Source organism: Podarcis pityusensis (genome assembly GCF_964106645.2).
Source record: "Podarcis pityusensis genome assembly, chromosome: 1".
Taxonomy (NCBI): Eukaryota; Metazoa; Chordata; class Lepidosauria; order Squamata; family Lacertidae; genus Podarcis; species Podarcis pityusensis.
Window position 1 is genome coordinate 104,891,888 of NC_138028.1, and position 22,187 is coordinate 104,914,074.

The window sequence follows — 22,187 nt, forward strand, 5'->3', positions numbered from 1 at the left end:
GTAGCATGGAGTGGGCGGGGTTTGGAGAGTGAAGGCGGGGTCGACGCAAGTGGGCGGGCTTCGTCCAAGGGCTTCGTCAAACGGTGGGAGTTCAAAGACTGCCTGCTCCGCCCCCGCTTTGTTATTGGCTGAGAAGCGGTTCCACTCGTGCGAGGCGCCGGGCTGCGTTGCTGCTCTTTGGCTCGGAGGCAGTTGGGGAGATGGCGGGCGTAGGCAGCAGCGCGTTGCCTTCTTTTCGTCCTCCGGAAGGGAGGGGTGGTTCGCTGGCTCTTCGGCTCCTTCAATGTTTCGAAACTTCAGTCAAAATGGCTCGAATAAATAAATAATAGGAATTGTATGGTGTTTCGGGATCTTTTTCTTCCGTTACTTTAGGGTTTGGCAAATTGCCCTCTTTTAGCACCTCGTGGGCTAAAAGAATCGGCAGAGCTCGATCGAGTTTGGGGTTTCTTGGAATATGGAGTCACAGCATGTGTCTTCAGTTGTCCCTGCATAGATAGGCACATGCTTAAGATACTGCACAGAGCCTGTATTCTCAACAACGGTGGCTCTCGCGGGTAGAGAATTATTTTTGCATATTTGTATATGGAATCTCTGCTATTCTGTTGTTCTGCTCCTTTGGGCCTTTTGTCCTTCCCGGCTGTGATGCTTTGTGGTTTATATTTCTTATGCGTCGTCGTTTTACTTTCGGTCATGTCCGCACCTCTTAACAAAATCTAATCTGAAATGGTGGGAGTCGGAATCAATGAAAGTTTCTCAGGGAATCAAGCCGGTAGCATCAGGTTTTGCTACTTTTCAAGACGGCTGCTCATCCAGGGGGTGGGTGACTTTGTGTGGGTTTTTTAATTTTGATTTTTAGTTGTTTCGTTTTTTATTAAGTGGTTTTTTAGTTTTTTATACTGTAAGCCACTTTGTGATCATCGGGTGAAGGGTGGCATGTAAATTTAATAGGACAATAAATAAATTCCATAGATTAATAATAAGTAATACTGTACCAACAGCCATGGCTCTAACATCAAGATACATGTAGCACCCAATGTGTGGAATGCACTTAATTGTGATAAAATGTTTTAAATGCGTTTTTGTTTAAATTGTTTGTTTTACTACTTTGCTACTATCCGCTCTGGGTTCCTCTGGGAGGAGGGAACAGAATAGATATGTAATAAATAAATAATAAGCAAACAAAAACCTCCAGCCTTTTCCCCACCCGTTTTGTATTAACATCCAGTCTGTTGAACAGTTCTGGCTACTTGAAAGCTTACTGACAAAAGTCGGTCGTAACAATGCTACAGACCATACTGTGTGTGGCTTTTTGGTGGTTTTTCCTCTCTAATGGATCAACACAGCTACCTACAATTGTTGTTTCTCTGCAGTGTCCACAATAGCTGGGTTAGCACCTTTCATATTTATTTATTACATTTATATCTCACCTTTCTTCCAGAGAGCTCAAGATGACATTCATGCTTCTCCCTTTTTTCCAATTTTATCCTTACAGCAAGACTGAGACTGAGAGACAGGGACCCAGGGCGAGGTCGCACCCAGTGAGCTTTGTGACTGAGTGGGGATTTGAACCCTGGTCTTCCAAGTCCTCTTCCAGCACTACACCACACTGGTACCACCAGGCATACATAGCCTCCGGAGATATATTCCATGTTTCTTCGCTGACTGTTCCGTTTTCTTTCTTTTTTTCAGTAGCATACAAGTCAAAATGTACATATCTTAGTCTATATACTTGCTTGATAAAATAAATGAATGTGCTCCTGCTTTCCTGCATCATGGCCCATGAGTACAAAAGCACTAGGATAATCTTAAAATTAATGTTAATATTTACGGTTAACCTGTATTCTAACACATCTCACGGGTAGTAAGTCTTTTACTGTAACTGTAATCCATTATTCTTCCAGTTTAAATGTGATGTAGATGTGAAGTTCTGGAGCTCAACAGTAGAGCACATATTTTAAGAAGTTGAATAATTTCACATAGCTTACCCACAATTCAAAACAATTTTCCATTACAAAAATACACTAAAACAGCCATAAATGCCAAAACAGCAGAGAGAGAGAGAGAGGAGAAGTACAAACAGCTATCAAGAACAATTTAATGGTAGCAATTAGAATCATGTCAAAAAGGAAGCAACCACTTAGGGATCAAAAGTGTTCCTAAAAAAAGGAAGGTTGTGACCATCCTACGGAAGGCCATTAGAATTTTTTTTATTGCATTTTTATCCCACTCTTCAACCAAAAATAGGCTCCCAGAGCAATTTACAAGTGACAATGATAAGACAGCCCCTGCCTTTAGGCTTACAATCTAAAGAAACAGAAACTGCATTTCAATTTTTGCAATGTAAAAGAAATAGACATAATGAAGGGGAGGATGAACCGCCTTTGAAAAGCAGTTCCAGGGCTCTTGTCCCAGCTAAGCATATATGGGGGGAAGTGAGGCACACAGGAGACAGTAAGCAGGCAGTTTCCTAAAGGACTTTAAAGCTCAAACATTGAATTTGGCCTGGCAACAAAATAGAAGCCAGCACAGTCGTTTCAAGTAAAGAGTCATGTGCATCTTATATGCAGCCCCCATTAGCCTGGCTTCAGTATTCTGGACCAGTTAAAGTACCCTTCAAAGGCAGCCCTATGTAGAGCACTCCACAGTGATCTAAGCATCATATCACTATAGACCAATGATCTGTATAATTGACAGAGAGCCCAACTATGCTGTCACCTGGGCTGCAGTCCTATACAAAGGTACTTAGGCATAAGTCCCACTGCATTTAATGGGACTTACTTTAGCCTCAATAGGATTAGACTCTTAAGTTTCATAAACAGTGGAGGAGAATTTTCAGGAAGGTCACAAACCTGGAGTTAGAAGGGGAGTCAGACATGCTGGTGCTCAAAATCCAATACAGTGGTACCTTGGTTGTCGAACGGCTTGGCTCCCAAACAAATCGGCTCCCGAACGCCACAAACTTGGAAGTGTTCCAATTTGCAAACGTTTTTTGGAAGCTGAACTACTGATGTGGCTTCTGCGGCTTCTGATTGAGTGCAGGAGGCTCCTGCAGCCAATCGGAAGCCGCGCCTTGATTTTCGAACAGTTCTGGGAATCGAACGCACTCCCGGAACGGATAAAGTTCGACAACCAAGGTACCGCTGTAGTGGCTACAGAACCACTGTCTGCAAAGCGCTCATGCTCTTTTCTCCCAGGACCTTGAGCTGGAACTATGCAAGCAACGGGTGGACAATGGTGCAGCTTCCAGGCAGTCTCTAGGACAGTAGGCAGAAACTGCAAGAATCCATGCAGACTGTTCACCCTACCTGCCTGGGCAGAGCAGCTATCCAGCATTGAGAGTAATGAGAGGGGATGGGTTTGAATTGAAGCAAGATTTCAGTTTAGGATGGAAGTAGTGAAGGGAAGGCACTCCTGTCAATATGCTGTTTAATATCCCCTTAATCTTGGTCCACAGATTTTTCTGTGGCTTTGGAATGCACACAACTTAGATGAGGATCACCTGGTACTCACTTGTCAAAAAAACAGGTACTTTCTAGAAACACACACCACGTACTGGCCTCTTCGAAAGTAATGTAAGTGCAACAAAGACCTGTAACACACCCAAGATAAGTTATCTGACATCTCTCATTTGAATACTATTTTGAATACCATTTGTTTTCTCATTAAATTGCTGGAGAATGGTGGGATGGAATTCAGCATGGCACTAAAAGGGTGTTTTAAAAGATGTAGCACTGGTACGCTCACTCTGTGAAGTCAGTCAAGCTGGACTCTGAAGCACAATGCACAGTGCTCCCCCAGATCAGAACCCTCCTTTTCTGAAATAAATTTTATTTTTGCATTTTCTATTTTACATAAAAAAATTCCTTTCCACAACCCTCCTTGACCACTTTTACCTGCTTGACATACGACTTTGAACTGTGATTATGGTTCTTGTTTGCCTGCATAGAGGATGGTGGTATGTGTAGATCAGTAGCTTTTGCATGCCTGGAATATAGCCTACTGTACAAAGGTCAAGGCCACATACATTGTTCCACCCATTTTGCCTCTGGAATGTGTAAGGTTGTCTGCAAGGGAGTGCAACCCGCGACTTAAGAAAAGGTTCCCAGCTTTAGAGCAGCGTGTAATTATGTATGATGATAAAGGAAATGCTCAAGCTCCACCTTTTAAAAATGTTTTCTGCTTGTTAGGTCTAACCACTCAGAGATAAGACATGTAGGCATAGAGTCTAGACGTTTTTGTTTGATTTATTGTAGAAAAAATGTTGTTAATGCAGTTTAATACATCTAAATTCCATAAAACAAATCCATAGAAATCAGGGTACTGTAAGCATGCAGTCTGCATTTTCTTCTGTTAGATGTTTTGGGCTCACAAAAATAACAACACTTTTGTTTTCCTTGAAAGCCACTAAAAGCAGAGAGATAGCAAAACATGCGACACTGTACACATTTGCATAGTATATTTTACCCAGCATGCCTGTAGAATGCTACACATACGGTATCTATAGAGTAAAAAGAAGAAGGGGCAAATCTGCAAAAAGGAAAACAACTAAATAGAAAATGTCTGTTATTTTGGTTTTGCAAAGGCATTTAATTCCAATATCCACAATGCACCCAAAATGTCTCCCACATGTGGGATAGCCATAATGTCCAGAGAACTCAATGGAAAACAAGTTTGGGTCAGCGCTGAGATATTTTGTACAGATTAGTGTACTTTCCTCAAGGTCTCAGGCTGAGATACTAGATTATTCACATCACACTATTATGCAACAACAAATTCCCTTTCCGGATTCTTTGTGTACACGAGAAGGAGCTCAGGCACAATTTCAGAGGTCATACAAATTTAACTCTAGATGATACATTCCTTGCGGAGGCAGTTACAGACTACCTTCCACTCCCAACTCATTATGGACTCCCAAAGGGAGCATGAGTTCAATCCTTAGATGGTTTATACTTGGGAGTGAGTTTGTGCAAGTTCGAGTCTTTAAGCAATTGTTACATTTCAAAGGCAAAACTGTTATTACAAGTTGTGTGATATTTCAATGGGATATTTTACTCAATAGGCCGGGCCTGGGGATATAGATGTATTATGGGATATATTTTTCAGTCTTTCTTTGCAAAAGAAAAAGCGTGAAATTCAAGTGAACACAAAATTGGAGCTCACTTATAAATTGAAATTCTAGAACATGGGGGAAAGAAGTAAGGTCAGAGAACGATATATTTAAGAAAAACCCAGGCCTGTTGATTTTGAAAAGCTAATTCACACTGAGTTTATTGGGTACACTTTCATAGCAAATAAGTAAATTGCTTGGCTCTGAAATGAACTGGTGAAGAAGTCTAATGCAGTAAAACGATGTGCTGGAAAATGCAGATCAATTTCTTAATCTGGAACCAATGATTTACCCAACTCCCTCCCGCCCCCCCCAAAAAACACACCAAAACCCTTAAAATGGCAGATCCAGATGTAAATGTAAATTTGTGCTATTTCAAATGTGCTTTTTTCTAGCTCCATATTTTTGGCAAAATATATTTTTCTGTAATTTTATAATGTACAATATAGTGTCTTGAGACTTCGTTTGATTTTTCTACTGCTAATACGAAATAAGTACAATAAATAATAGAGCTATTTAAAAAAAAATGTTAATAAGACATATGATGAATACTTGCGAGTTCTCTGGGGATAGATCCTGAGATTACTTAGCACTGGGCATAATGTTTAGTTATAGAACTAAAACATTTAAAGGAGCCATTTTCAGCAGTGAGACTTTAGTAGGTGATAGAAGCTGGAGGATCCAATCCCCCAAATTGCAATGCAATGCAATGCAGGCCATTGCTTGGAAATTCTAGTGATTCTTGTGCTCAAAAAGGCAAATTTATTCAGTAATACTAATGAGATGCAAATGTTTTCCACAGTAGCTTTCTTCTTTTCCACTACAGTTTAAAATACAATAGCTACTAAGTGCACCTAAAAAAGAATTATAAATGATGTTAAAATTTGTTTTCCCCCTGTCACCTTGAAAATACTTCCTTTGGATCAAAGGAATTGATGTAAAGAGGAAGTTTTTCTATGCTAGTTATCTGAAAAAATATTCCACAAATTTCAGGAAAAAAATAGTGTCTTCATTATTTATAACTAAATAAATTTCATCCTAGTTTGAGTCTACAGCCCTTAGTCCAAATCCATTCATTTAGGTATTTTCTACTCTTTTTCGACATTGTATGTTTCGGATCTGAAAGAATACGTAATACCAAGCCAGTTAGTTGTCGCTCTTAAAATGTGGGCTTTCTTTGTGGTAACAAAAGGGAACAGTGTTGCTTTTGCCAAATTTGAAACTGGCTAGGCTAATATTGTTGCAATCCATCTAGCCACTAAAATCTGGAGTGGATCCTAGAATAAGTGTTTTGATGATTGTATGTCTATTGGTTTTTTAAAATAAAAAATTAAGGTAATGATGAATCATGGGGGAGGAGGTGGAATCAATTGTAGTAGCACTCCTTTTAACCAAGCAATCATGCAAATTAAATTTAATACAAATCTGCATGAATTACATCATTTCCTTTTCAAATAAGTTTCCAACTTTCAGTTCAGTGGCCAATGTATGAAATATATTGTGGATATAATTTAAGAAAATAGGCTTTGCCTTATGTTTTATTAATTTTGGACTTCTAAAGAATCGTGAGCATTATGGAGTCCAAATAGAAACCACTGCAAAACTATAGCACAACAAAACAATGGAAGCTTACGGCCCTTGAATACCCCAATCAAAAACAAATTTTTAAAGAAAGAGTACTTAGATTTAAACAAGCTTTGGAACTACACTTCTTAATCCTAATTCAATGAGATTACAAGGATTCTAAAACAAAGCAGAAGACTCCTGTTGGCCGCTCTAGAGATAGAAATCATGTACTCAAAGCAGAAAATCCCTGGTTTCAAGTACTGTAAATAATTAAATAATTTAATTAAATAATGTAATGTAATGCGTTAAATAATGTAAGATGAAGCAGCAGGATTGTGGCAGAGAGACTCACAGCTTTCATATTCATTTCCTATATGGAAGGTACTTTCTGTGCAGAAAAAGTATTCTGTTTAAAGTAGCTTATCTGTCCTCAAACTGAATTTGAAGCGCAGTTGTGGATCTGCGTAGCTACCATTATATGACAAACAATCTGTATTGTTCAAAATACAGCTACTAGGCTATTGACTAGGACTGGTGGCTGGAACAGTGTTTCAGCAGTCATTAAAGTCCTAAACTGGCAACCGTTGTCAGGCACAATTCAAAGTGCTGGTGCTTAGCATTAAAGCCCCTACATGGCTTGGGACAAGGTACTGAAAGAACGCCTGCTCCCTGGTCAGCCTGTCTGAGCAAATATACTCTTTGAAGACTCTCCCATCCAGAAACAATAGCTCTCCTTTCCCTTTTCTAATGAGAGACAAGCTATCTGAGGTAAGGTGCAGTGGTCAGAGGAAAATCTTGGTAACTTTGTTAGTGAAATTTCCTCCCCAGGGCGGTTCCCCTGTCACCAACACACTTACCCTTATTTGGCACAAGGCAGTAGTGATGTATGGAAGTGAGAGCTGGACCATAAAGAAGGCTGATCGCCGAAGAATTGATGCTTTTGAATTATGGTGCTGGAGGAGACTCTTGAGAGTCCCAAGGACTGCAAGAAGATCAAACGCATCCATTCTTAAGGAAATTAGCCCTGAGTGCTCACTGGAAGGACAGATCCTGAAGCTGAGGCTCCAATACTTTGGCCACCTCAGGAGAGGAGAAGACTCCCTGGAAAAGACCCTGATGTTGGGAAAGATGGAGGGCACAAGGAGAAGGGGAAGACAGAGGACGAGATGGTTGGACAGTGTTCTTGAAGCTACAAACATGAGTTTGACCAAACTGCGGGAGGCAGTGGAAGACAGGAGTGCCTGGCGTGCTCTGGTCCATGGGGTCACAAAGAGTCGGACACGACTAAACAACAACAACAACATAAATATAATAATTCTCCCAGCTTTTACATTTTTAAATTTAACTGTTTTTAGCTGTGGCGTTTATTGTACGTTTGGTTTTTTTTTTTTACGTTTACTATGCATTTTTATTTTGGTGTAAACTGCCCAGGGACCATAGCTGAAGAGCACTGTGCAGATTTATTTAAATTACATATCTCAAACCCCATGGAGGGAAAAGCTCTTGGCTCATGAGAGACCTGTCAAAACTAGGGCTGCAACCTTTAATTGTTTAGTTAAATAAATTGAACCGCTTTTTAACAGAATAAAAAGGGACCTCTAACACCCAATTTTTAAAGGGCAACACTTAAAAAAAGAACTTACAAACATTGCAGATGGAAGAGACATTGCCCTTTCACTCTCACACAGGAATGGAATACCTTTTCTAACATACTGCAGGCATATTTCACAAGAGACACCATCAAAAGCAATGCTGGGGGAACCTGTGGCCCTCCAACTCTCATTGTCAGTCGGCATAGGCTATGGCCAGGGATTATGGGAGTTGTAGTCAAACATCATCTCGAGAGCCACAGATTCCCTAGCCCTGATCTAGAATAAGAAATATGCTTTTCTTCTTCTTCAAAACTATTGTTTCATAGTCACAAAATTATGCTGGTTTTATTAGCTTGATGGTGGAAATTTAAACTAATGTTGATGGCTAAAAAATATTGTAATGATTACAAACATTTGTTTAACTGGATGGCAGCAGCATACAAAATTTACTTAATATAGTACTGCTGTAAACGCTTTCTTCTTACTCATTTCTTTTGGGGGGAGAGGATCCATTGCAATAGCCCTTCTTTTCCAAGTAAGGGCACACAGACAGAGGGAACATCCCATGGCCAGTTCTAAATGGTATTTTAAAAACAGGGAGGGGCGGGAAAATAAGGGCAAGATGACATGCAGCAAAGGTAACTCTGTGAATTCTTATAATGGTTTATTGGGAAATGCCCTGATTCAATACACTTCATGTTTGTACTTGCACAAAAACCTCTGATTTGAAGGAGTTTCGTTAGTGTAAATGCAGCTCCTTTAAATCAGAAATTGAGGGTGAGAAGCAGTCAAGAGGTAGGTAGCAGAAATAGCAAGAGACAATATTCTTGCTAGGGAACTTAAAGTGAGTGAACTGAGTGCAAGATGAAGCAATTCAAAGTGAAACTTCCTGACCTGGACATTTTTTTTAGACCCAAGTGTCGTATTTTATTTTGGATTTTAAAGCAGATACACTTTAAACTCAAAGTGGAGCTTTACTGAGATCCAGTTATTCTTATGAGGTTTTTGCTGCAGGGTTGACTTTAATAAACTGTATGGCTACAAAACATTATCCATTTTCGAATGTACATGCCATGAGAAAACTGTTTTAACTACACAAGTTGCAAAAGAACCCAACAATCAGATCTTTAAAATACAGTTTGGCAAAGCAATCAAGACAGAGGGAAACAACCCATGTAACAAGGTAACTTTGATATACTCGATTCAATTGTTGGTGCAGCACCCCAATTGGCACAAATGCCCTGCCAGCATCAAGAGTGCATTTGTCTGCTTTTAAAATTTGTACGCAGATGTATGCTAAGGCCATCATATCAAGACAGTCCCACCCCCGGAAAAACAAAGCCAACCCTCAAATGCTTTAAAATGGAAACAACGTGACACGTTCTTAAAACACTCTGAAATACCTGTATATAGACCAATTGGTATAAGAAGCAGCGTAACAGGATCGTAATAAGGTCTTATATTAAAAGCAGGAAATTATTCATGCAGCTCAATCCTTTGCATATTCCTATGGGCGTAATTCATACAGTTCAGTGCAGCTTACTCCCAAAGTTAAATGTGCACAGAATTGTAGCCATAGCCTTATTTATTTGGGTCTCCATTAATTTTTTACAGAAAGCCAATGCAGGGCGGAGGACGAGATAACGTAGGCTTTTAATGCTCACGTAGGTAATAACCAGTGTTTTTCTTTTTTCTTTTAAACAGTGCATTTAAAGAAACACCATTTTTAAAAAGGCATTCATCCAAACTGAAAATGTGCTACTGTGACACAATATGGGCTCAATTCAGTCCACTATGGGAACAGTGTTCGCATGTGGAGAGATCACCACCTCAGAACGTAACAGTGCTGTTCCCTCTGAACATGTGGAGGCAACACTTAGGGCCATTACAAGGGATGGACACCTCTGTGCTATACCTCTGGCCAGCCTTCCCACCTCTGCTTGCCCAAAGAACGCATTCTCAGATCTTGCATTTCTTGGCCAGGTGGGAGATGTAGGATCTGCACCCATAATAAACTAGGTGAAGCCCAACGTAAACTGTTCCTTTTTGGTGCTTCTCTTTGCTATGAGTACGAATTAAGAAAACCACTGATAGAATCCACCATAGTTATTTCTTGTGTAGGCATTATCTGAGTGTGAACCAGTTGCAGGCACCAGCAAGTGAAACTTAAGGAAGTTGGCACCATTCAGATAGCATTTTTACTAGACAGCATAACAAAAAAGACTCTCTATCAAATGGACTAGTAGACAAACGTAATTTTGCAGCCTGAGAAGATAATGCAGGTTTAGGATTATTTCCACTGTGTGGATCTTTACTTTTTACTAGATTGTCAAAGAAGACTTAGGGGGAGGGGGGGAGTTCCCAAAGGCTTTAAAACTAATTTATTTTCTTTCTGAAATGCTAAAAGCATAATCTCATTTACTAGGGAAAATACATTTGAGTGCCATTGCAGCGATCCACCATAAAATGCAAATATCTTCAAGCAGTTAAATGGTCTGGTCAATAATGTTACTAGAGAATAAAGAGCATTCTAGTCTAGATCTACATATTTCAGTGCATTCATGGCAATTAATACTTTAATGAGGACATAAAAGGAACTTGTAAAACTTTTAAGAAATGTTTTTTCCTAATGCCTTCTCTTTCATGCAGATGAATATGCAGTACATGTAATCAAGACATAAAAAGTACTGTAAAATGCTCCATTGGGCTATAGCATAAAATATGGCAGATCATGCTGCCAGTTCGGTGCCCAATACTGAAGCAGTCACTCAGGCCGAACTCAATGAAACTGCAATGATATCCACACTTACTTGGTGTGTCTTGTTTACAATATGTAACTAGAGCAGAAATCACTACCAAAGGATTTGGGGGTGGCTGCCTCTGGGATGAATTTCAAAAAAAGAGAGAACTAGGCAGCTTCATAGAGAAGTCTATGAATGGCTACCAGCCAGGGTAGCAAAATGGAAGATTCATGTTCAGAGGCAGTGTACCTCTGAAAATCACATGTTGCAGGGAAGCCCATCACCTTCATGTCCTATCTGGCTTGCAAGAACAACTAAACATTGTGGGAAACCGAACGCAGGACTCAACGCGCTCAGCAAGGAAATTCTTACGTTCTTAATGCCCTTGGACTTACCGTAACTTCTGGGTTAATTGCACAGGGCTGCACTCAACATAATTCCCCTTGCAGGGAAGCAGTTTCTGCAGTTTCCTCCTTTTGTGCTCCTTCAAAGTCCATTCTGGAAGGGCAGAGGACTCTCCAGAACAGAATGAGAAGACGCATGGGAAAGGGGCAATTGGCAAATTTGCCTTCTCCACTCCTTCCTCCAGGCAAGGAGCTTCTGATGGATCTAGGTGCCTTCCATGAATGGAATCCCTTCCATTCATGGAGGGGACTCTCTGGATTTACTCCATAGCACTGAGGGCTAAGGCTGAGTTGATCAAAGACTACAAATATGGCCCTCACCTTATGTTCTCTTGCCCTGTTCCTTGTTTTAGCTATTCAGACATCTATTATCTGCCTGTTTCCAAACAGTGAAGTATTAACTCCACTTGCAGCCTTAGAAGAATCTTCCTCAGCAACTCTACTTTGGGCTGTACGTTATACTTTAAAATCATTCATATTATGAATATTGGAGGAACTTGGTTTTCAGACCCTCACACCAAGAGTTACTCAAGGGGGGTAAATAACAGAAGCATTTTAGTCAATTTGCCCCAAGCAGACTGCAAGCCAAACATTTTGGGGCAGATTGCTTTTGAAACCTATTTTAACAGTGACTCTTGTAAAGAAGGGGAAAACTAAGACTTACATTTTCAACAGTTAATTTTGACGTTAAAAAGTAGGAATGCCATCTTCTAAAGAGTGATCCTACTCTGTTTTCCTTCTAAAAACATAACTTGTAAATCTTTGAGTTGCAATTACAGGTTAGGTTTATTTGAATATTTCTAAAAATATAATTAATCTCTGGTTGTAATACATAATCCACATAGACTTTCTCCCTCAAGTTTATCAGGTTGTTGCTTTCACTTATGAGAAACAGAAACTATTTGTGGGAAATGTTTCCATGTTGCTTGGTGAAGTGCAGGTTTTTATAACACGGAAAGCACAGTTTATAGTATTTGTTATTTGGCTGGATATGCCCCATGCAAGGGCGAAGGGACACAATGGAGTGGTAATTGGGGCATTTGTGTACTTTTTGGCACAGCACTGAAGGGGAAAGCTCAGAGCCAAGAGGAACTGTAGAAGAAAATGACGCTTTCAATTTGTCCTCCATACTTAAAATATACAAATATTACACAATGCAACCATGCACTAGTTTCTATCCAAGTTGGTACTAATATAATTCCACTAATAATTTACTCTGGCTTGAGATTCGTCCAGTGGTTTAAAAGCTGATGAGCATAGTTGAAATTTAGAAGTTGGACAGTTTTACGGTTCTGATCAGCAGGATAATTGTGACCAGAAGGTGACAGAATGACAATAAATTGGCGTGATTCAAGTTATTAGAGCTGAGAGATGTACAAGGCTCTTGCCTTTTTCTCTGTCCTTTGCAGCAATTAGACATGGATGTGTCCAACTAATCACAGTTTCCTGTTTTGTCTGACCCAGGAAAACCTGGTTAGGAGGTTTGGAACAAGCCAGGAAACACAGGGTTTGGAAGTGTCTTAAGATCCTGGCTTGTTCATAACCTGGTAACCACAGTTTCTGCAATTCAGATAAAATGGAAAACTGTGATTAATTGGAGGGTTTCAGGTTTAAATTGCTATAAAGGGATGAGCGAAGGATACATATGCACAGAGAAAATTATCATGCACATCTCAGCATTTTGGTATGTGGCCATTTTTAAGTGTTGCTTTTCTAGGTTTGAGAACAGCAAGGAGTCCTGTTTTTAAAATCCCAGAATGAAAAATGATTAATCTTTATAACAAAGTTAATTTACTTATACTGGGTAAAAGGCATGCATGCCATTGTAAGACATAGGTCTGACAGCAAGAAAAGTGCCATTTTAAAAAGCAAATAAAGCAGAAAATGAAAACAAGTGTTCACTTGACACAAGGCAGCAAAATATCTGAAGTATTGAAATCACCAGTTATATAATTTTATAGTGAAAAATATAGGCACAATTCCTAGGTTTGTAGCAAGACTGCTGAAAAAGGTCATTTTGATGAGGAAAACTTTCAAGTTTGCCTACAGTCCAGACCCATAAAAATCCATGTTTCCCTCCAGCCAGTTAGAACTAATCACACTATCAATAAACACATATTTCCCGAAGGGCATTTCCAGACAATACTCTTTTGTGCAGCAACTGCACAGCTACTCATTTCCTTCAGGGTATCCTGATATTTTTTCTTAACAAAACCACTTCAGCTGTTGGCATATCTCATTTTCCCTGCACTCAAAGCACAGTGTTTTGTTGCAGGCGAAAACAAGATTCTTCCCCCAGCTAGCCCATCAATTACAATACCAAGTGCGGTATAGAATTTGGCAGAACAAGTTTCAGTGGCACAAACTGGACAGAGCCTTTAATAGGAGTAGTGATAAATAACAACTTCTCCATCTTCCAGATTTCCATCATTTCGTGGATTTTTTAGAAAGTTTAAATTTTCTAAGTTACTCTCTTTTCTGGAGGCCCTGAGCTTCCTCTTTAAATCAAATCAAAACAACATGTATACTCAGAAGTAAGTCCCACTGTGTTGGGTAGGGCTTTCGTCTTAGTGTGTTCAGGACTGCAGCCTAAAGTGCCCTTTAAAAAGTATGTTTGCACAAAGCTTCCCTCAAGGAAGAGCAATGAATTAAAACCAAGGGAGGTTCAACTTCAAGCTTCCAGGACTAAGCCAGAAAAATTCACGATACATTCTAAGTCTAGGTGATTCCTTTCAGAACTAACGTTTTTTATACAGTACGTGCCTTGTCTGTGTTCAACAGTGTTCAACAGTGAACTCTGTCATGGTAGCTAGTAGTTCCAATAATCATATGGCTCTTTGAGACTGATTTTATAAATTCTATATATATAATTTAGTAACACACACACACACACACTATTCACCTTTCAGTCTAGGAATCAGGCATGTACATTATTTTATATTTAGTTACTCCTGAAGAACTATCCCTAGTGAGTAAGAAGTTCTTGGAAATTATTTCAGCTTAGTCCTAGAAACTCAACTTTGCACAGACATAGAAATCATCTGATTCTTCCCTAGAGCCTCTTGATATAGGTGTTTTGTACCATTTCCACTACATCAGTGGTGACTAACCAGGGCCACTCCAGATGTTGCTGAATTGCAATGCAAATCCCATCAGCCCCAGCCAGCATGGTCAATAGCCAAGGATGATGGGAGTTGTAGTTCAACATTATGGAGGGCTATGGTTAGCCACTCTATCCTACAGCAAATTCTCACTACTTCTTGTACCTTTAGCGCCCCTCTTTTCTTTTCAAGTTTGTGTGTGCTTCCTGTCTCTAGCACTGCAGCTCACCTCTCTCTTAAAAAGGGAGGTAAACAGCTACCCCTCAGCAGCTTTCCTTGTATGGAGCTGAGATTAGAAGAACCACAAGTATTACACTCAGAATACTGCCCCCCTTTTAGAACTGTCTGGAAAAAACCCTAAAATATTGGTTTTTAATGTATTCCACACTGCCGCATTCCAATGGTTACTTTTACATTGTTAAAAGATTTGGAGAAAATAAACATTTCCATTGCCCTATTATAAATATCCAAAGTTGTAGAGCACATGCTATTGTTAGGCAGAGTGAGGCAGCTGCAACAGGCATCAGATACTGTGGGATGGAGGTGCCCTTGAATATTCTTCCTCAGCTCCCTGACCATTCCCCTCTGCTGGGGATCAGAATTATGTGTGCCAAATTACCAGTCATGCACCCCCTAAACTAGCAGTAGAGGATACTGTCACGTTGCCAGTGCCCAGTCAGCTGGGAGGAACCATCTTGTTCTTTGCCTCAGCAAAATGTCTTTGGCCAACCTTCTGTGTGGATGCTATGATTTTCGCTCATTCATAGAGTGATTCATCTATAGAGCTTCTACATGTATGGGTGTCCCCACTCATTTCAATGAAGAACCAGCCCTGTACACACAAAGGAAGTGTGTGTGTGTGTGTGTGTGCGCGCGCACACAGAGCTTCCTTTTACACTTAAATGCATGAGGAGAACCAAACACAAGCAGGAACTCTGATTATGTACCGCAGCACAAATGGAATCTGGATCAAGATGGAAGACTGTAAGGCATGACTTTATATAGGGTTTTCGATGAAGTATTTTTTGCTGTATGTGAGAGGTGATGCATTCAGACCAGGAAAAAATAGCTTAAAACGTCATACTTTATAACACAATATAGAAAATGGTTTGTCATTCTCCAGAAAGCGCCTGAGAACAACAAGTCCTCAAATTTTAGGGGCGTCCTCACTAAAGCACTGCTCCTGAAGTCCTTCAGTTGGAATTATCTTTGTTCATTTTTTGTGCAAAACCGTCATGCTACTATGGTCTGTTGACAAATCACTGAGCAATATGCTCTTAAATCTTTGGTAGGAAAAATGATGATACCATAGTTCTTCTGGATGTATTAATACACACGTTTAAGCCCTAGTATGAATGCATCTTCTTTTTCCTCCCTGTGAGTGCAAGGCCAATTTGTTGTTGACCCAAGTAGAACATTAAGATGGTTATGAGCTTTGTGCCTGATACAGATTATTAGTAGTGCTTAAGCATTGTTAGCCAACAAAATAAACAATAACCAAATTCCCAAAAGTGTTCCAATGAGTGAACGAGCCCTGCTCACACCTTCACAAGACCTGGGTTCATGGAGAGGGGATCAGGGCTCTACACATGTAGAACTGTACATGCAATTAGGGACTTGGATCGCGCCAGAAGAGCCTTCAGCAAAACAGCCACACCTTATGCTTAGCATGTGATAGCCGAGGCAGGGCCAGCTAGCAAAATCCCACACATCCACTTCACACACTTCGAAGGTGTGACTGGGATTAAAGGAGCATGTTTCCAGGACAGTGAATGTGTGCCCACATCCTCCACCACCACCACCACATTAAAAATGGTTAGGCTTCTTACTCCTAGTTTATTTAAAGTTCCTGAAATAGTTCTATATTGTCATTAGCAAAATGCAAAAAAAAAACTATCGACATCATACAGTTTGCTGCAATGCATATGCTGGGAGGAGAGAGAGAAAAAACTCATCCCATACAGATCACTTTAAACTGGAAAGGAGTCTAACTGCTGCATTCGCTCATCGTTTTTGGCACTATTGACTGCTTACATTTGGTTAATCTGAAATAAATACATTAAAATTGTTTTATTTTTATCTGTATTTATCTATCTATATAAATTCACCTTCTGATAAACAAGTTCTATAGCTTTTATTTATTTATTTATTTTGCTTATAATGGTTTCATTATTCTTCATTATTTTATTTTATTTTTAAACTGACCGCAACATGCTCAGGTTGACTTTCCAGTCAATTTCGCCCAAATTCCAACAGGAATTGGTTTATAAATTGGTTCCAACTGGAACTGGTCATTTGGAATTTCCAGTGCAGGAAATCATTTTATATGCGCTTCAACAGGTAATCCTAAATTACAAATTGATGTGTCTAATAGTGTCTAATGAAGAGAAAAGGTACTGATTCTAAAATTAAATCTCTACACTGGAAATAAAACACATCTAAAGTGACTGGGCAAACTATCTTCTTCCTAAACATATGAAGGGCATGATCTGTATGTTTCACCCCTTTTTATATAGCATTAAACGGTGGCAGCCTGTAAGCATAGTAAAAACCATGCCGCAACTGCTGAATCGAGTTGATTCATTTGGCCTAGCTATGTTATGGCAAGTTGGCAACGGACGAGTACCATTTCCCCCCAGGTTCTTGTACTCAAAGCCTATGTCGGGAATCATGGCTGTATCCTCCAGGAGACCCTCTGTTTCTGTGAGGTTTGTAGGAGTCCTGGTATGAGTCGGAGTACTCTTCTTCCATAAGCGGGTAATGATCTCGGCTGTGTTGGGAACTGGAAGACAAGCGGTTCCTGCTCTTCCGAGCTCTTTCGTTGTGGTAGTTTTCATCAGAGGTCATTAGGCTCCGTCGTTCAATTGGAGAGTTCTCAGTAGAATGATTGCTATGCCTCATCCGTTGGCTCTATAAATAGTAAAGAATTCAAGGGTTTTTTTAAAAAAAAACAACAACAAAGGGGTGGGGTGGGGAGTTGGGAGAAACAATTTCATTTCGCTCCTTCTGAATTAGTTGCATTCTTGTTCTGAGAGGGCCTTCAGAATCCATATGCTCCCATCATTCATTTAAGAGACATTTGGCTGCTATTTTGTATACTTGGGAATACAGTCTGGTTTCAAAGCTGATGTGAGAAAACAGTGGAGCGTGATGTCTTCTATACGACATTATTTTAAAACATTTGGCAGGGAGAAGGGATTCTCAACAGGAGGCTCAGGATTCAGGTTCAGGATACATTGCCTGATGAGGAATTTTAAGACTTGTATTTTTAGTCTGTGATCTTTTGGAAATTCAAAATAAGACCTCCTCTAAAATGCAGCTCTTAAAAAGCATATTGAGTTATACTTCCATTGCGGGCAATTCTAAAGTCGCCTACTTTTCTCCCATTGATTTACAATGTTTTATTTGTAACCCTTTCTTGTTCAGCATATACTAATAGAGCTTACCCTTCCTTCAATTGCAATTCTCATCCTATTCTTCATAGGCTTTATCAATTTTTTAAATTATTTCTGAACTACTTTACCCAAATGAAATTTAAGACCATCGGATATATGGAAAGTTTCACTGGTGCTGTTTTCCCTCAGTTTAACTCTCCACACTGGATTGAAGTGGGTAAAATAGCTAAGCTGTTATTTTTGTAGTCAATTCAATGGTCAGTAGCAGCTAGTAGGCATACTGCAGGCATTTTTTTTCAAGGTAGTCAGAGTACTTTCTTTGTAGAGATCATTAGCTTCCTTGGAAAACTATAATGAGCTCCCAAGGTCCTATGGCAGGAAGCCACACTAGTCATACTGGCTTGAAACTTGTTTAAATACGTAGAACACCCACACTCTTATTGTGGTCTGCCTAGAATTGAACCTCAGCCTCATGCAATCATACCCACTGTAGCAACTTCCTCTGTTAATTACTCAGAAGACCTTGAAATGCGGCTCCTGAAGTGTCTCAGCCCATTGTTAGCATGGATGAAGTTGACTCAGCATTTAAACAAAGTGGGCCCTTATCTGGACTCCCTTACACCTAGCAGAATCCTATTTAGACTGCGTCACCAGTCACTGCAACATATCTCAGATCGAGACATACTAGCTTAAGTTTATATATATATATATATATATATATATGCATGCCTAAATGGTATGTGCCTAAATAATTTGCTTTGTCCATATCCTTTTGGATTTGCATAGCGTCAAAGTTCAAGAAAAGGGGCTTACCAACACAAAGACACTGGAAAATGAAATGTTTTCACATAAAAAAACAAGCATGTGTGCACGAAACTCAAACTTTTGCTTACACAGTCAACCAGTCACTAAGCAGAAACAACACCATGTGACAAAGCTGGCCTTACAAAATCAAACATAAATTTGAAATTTAGATACTTTGGCATACATGCATTTTGGGGGACGGGGACGGCAGCACTTCAATAGTGATACGAGTGTATTTTATGTTGTGAACCGCCTTTGATCTTCAGATGAAGGGCGACATACAAATTTTAAAAATAGTAATAATAATAATATTAAGGAAAAAAGTGATTGTTGATCTAATTTTCAGGAATGTTGCTAACTTGCTACGCTCTTCAGCTGACATACAGTGGAAAGTGTACACATATCAAAAGCCACACAAATGTGCCAAGCTCTTTAGTGAAATTGATCTCTGTGCACGTCTTGGTCTTGCATTTACAAACATACAGAACTCGTACTGAAAAGACATATTTTTCTCCAAATTTAGTAAAGCACGTACTTCTCATTAAGGACTATTTACATGCCACGTTTGAAGTTTCAAAGGCCAGCCGTTTTTGAGCTATCCCTGTGGAAAAAAATGGTCAGAATCTTTTTATAATGGGAATAATATTTTATCCATCATTAAAAAAAAAAAAATCAAACAGATGAATGAATTTTGCTAAGGTGTTGCCTCTGGGGAGAAACGAGGCAAATGGGAGAGAATTTCCGTCTTATAACTTTTGAGAACTGGTCAACATATGAAAAATAAATGAAAACTATTCAGCAAGCTTTACTATAGCAGCAGTTAGTGGCTTATATTTATATAACTCACTTATCTTCTAAGAACGTTCTGTGCAGCTTTTTCATGCTAAAAATGCAAAGGTAATTATGTTCATTGCTCTTGATGTCTGCACAGTAGCATTAGCATCATAGATATTCTGTTGCATTCAAACAAAACTACCCAATGTGAAGTCTACTTAATTAACTGGATTTTCTTCTTATTCTCTTGACTAAGGCCAAATACATTACTCTGTAGCATGGTGACGATTTGGCTTCGGGAATGAGCCATCTCAGACTGATCAGCTAGCTAAACAGAACTTTCGTATCACTTGAACGCACGACACTACTAGGACTGAACTGCAAGGAATGCATTTATGGATCAGCCCCAACTGGTTCTGTTTTGCTAATGTTTGCCAGTGAAGCATTTGCCGCTGAAAACACACAATGAGAACATCCCCAAGCCCTGGGTGGAGGACTCAAATTTGAATGTGGAGAGGTGTGCACACATATCCAATATGAGATAATACTGTGCACAAAGTAATGGAAATACCCTCATTTGTAGGTATGGGGCAGCTGTTGTGCATACATTTATTTTATTTGCATTTACACAGGGTCCAATGTGTATGTGTGTGATATATAGATAGATAGATTCCATTCCACCCTTGCTGCAGATATGTGGGATTGTTACATGCCACATGTCTGTTTACATTCCAGCACAGATTACTGGAGTCCCGTGAGTGGAACATCTGCTCTGCATTGCTTTTGTTTCCTCTCTCTCTGAGAGGAACAACAAGGGGAGAGGCCATGTTTTTCTTTGTCCTGATTTATGTATAATAAATGCGTAGTTTAGTATAGTATCCACGTCTCAAGCCTTATCTGTTGTGTGTTTACTCTGTTGAGTAATGTGTGCTCTTGCATGCACAGCAGCATGAGTCGTGGACGCACGTCGGAGGAGGATGACTGACAGATCTCTGCAGCAGCAAGGCTGAGAAGGGAGACACTCCGGCTGGGGCCAAGCCAGTTGGCTTTCCATCCCACGGTTTGATATGGACGAACCACTTTATACATCATCATGAAGCTGATCTGCACTGCTGGCAAAAGCATGGATTCATACCTGTAATCCAGAGATTGCAGTAGGGTAAGGGGATAGTGCAGTGGAGCCTAGGTTTCTTCCAAGCAAAGGTGTCATGGGTGTGCTACTTGTGGTGTGTGTGGCACGCCAGTAGGCCTCAAGATATTCTGCCAAGTGTTCACAAGCATCTTCAAGCTGATTTTCATCCAGAATGACATCAAACATTTCCTGTTCAGAAGAAAGCATGGCATCAAACTTTTCAGCTCTGAACAGCTAGACAATGGAGGGTGATAGCCAACATAGTGGGCCCATTGATTTCAATAGGTCCAACTCTAGAGTATATGACTTAGTTGAATATCACCCAGAAGTCTTTGCAAACACTGTCAACTTTGACAGTTTTCATTTGTTCCTCTCGCCCGTTTCAGTCTCCTCTACCACTAAAAAGCATCTCCCACCTTTTCATAGCCTCAGAGTCCATCACAAACCAGAGTGGGAAAAGACTGTCTGGACACAAGTTTGTAAGTGAAAATTATTCATTTATAAGAAAACTGGGGTGGGGGAAATGTCATTATTCAATTCAAATGTTTTGATTGCAAATGGATTGTTGCTTCTGACCTTAATTTATTTCAGCAGCAGGCAGGGGTTTTCCCTTCCCTTCAGCTCAACAAGCACAGATCACTGGAAAATGATTTGGTGACAGAAATGCAATACACTGGACCTCGTAATGTAAACCTGAGAGGGCTTTTATTCTAGTGATGCCAATTTCTCCAGTACTGGGTGGAAAAGAAGTGGGTTGTTACTGTAACCCTAGATGCCTTAGCACATCACTAAGCATGATGAACAATGGGAGGAGGTGGAAAGATGAGTGCTTCTCTTCGTGAGACTTGTGACCTCTCTTCTAACACATTCAGGATCTGATCACTTGCTATTTATAGCCCGTTCAGTAAGGATGGGTACCGTTTTTAAAACAATGTTACATCAATACAACAGCTTTTGCTAATGTGTGAATTGATGTGTCATGAAAAATGTGCACCAAGTGAAAATCTTTCCTGGTCCTTTACTTACTGGAGGACATTGTGCAAGTTTATCTGCTGCAACCAATTGGACATTCAGGTGTTTGCTTTGTGACTTTCCTCTTGATTTGATCAGTCGCTGCAGGACCTGAAAGAAGAGAAAACAAGCATCAGACTACTTTCAGACTGCATAGCAAGGAGGTAAATTTTGAAGGCGTATCAGCTTCCATATATTAAACTACGGGTTTGTGATGCCACTGTGTGAGTGGCTATTATATATATTGTGGTACGGAGAGCTGAGGTTGTGTACCTGTCAGCCATTATCTATAGGGAATCTGTGGTCCTCCAGGTGCTGCTGTTTGACTCCAGTTCCCATCAGTCCCAGCCCGCAAGGCCATTGGTCAGGGATGATGGGAGTTGCAGTCCAACAACATCTGGAGGGTGTTTTTGTAGGGAACGAAAAGATACATTCTAATGTTAGTGGGGAACATGTCAAGTACATAGGGATAAAGTAATGCTTCCTCATGGCAACAATTCCTTATAGGTTTAAAATGATTGTAAGTCACTTAACTATTTTGGATCAGCCCAATTGCATGG

General features: G+C 39.9%; 1 protein-coding gene and 1 long non-coding RNA gene across 4 annotated transcripts in view; one reads left to right on the forward strand and one right to left on the reverse strand.

Moving 5' to 3' along the window:
• Window positions 1–62: 62 nt before the first annotated feature.
• LOC308481603 lies at window positions 63–5,418 on the forward strand. The gene is made up of 2 exons (XR_013988765.1): window positions 63–1,386; window positions 1,493–5,418. It is a non-coding gene; the product is annotated as an uncharacterized lncRNA (long non-coding RNA).
• Window positions 5,419–9,267: 3,849 nt separating this feature from the next.
• The window catches only part of CACNB4 (calcium voltage-gated channel auxiliary subunit beta 4), a 135,762-nt gene continuing 122,842 nt past the window's right edge, over window positions 9,268–22,187 (reverse strand). For 2 of the 3 annotated variants that reach the window (XM_081007614.1, XM_081007615.1), the window contains 3 exons: window positions 21,643–21,738; window positions 20,620–20,805; window positions 9,268–17,421 (listed from right to left, as the gene is read on the reverse strand). In XM_081007614.1, coding sequence (XP_080863740.1) covers window positions 17,161–17,421; window positions 20,620–20,805; window positions 21,643–21,738 — 543 coding nt within the window. In that variant the 3' untranslated portion in view covers window positions 9,268–17,160. Of the gene's footprint in view, window positions 17,422–19,245; window positions 19,312–20,619; window positions 20,806–21,642; window positions 21,739–22,187 lie in introns of all 3 variants that reach the window. The other variant, XR_013986912.1, reaches the window with a different exon arrangement.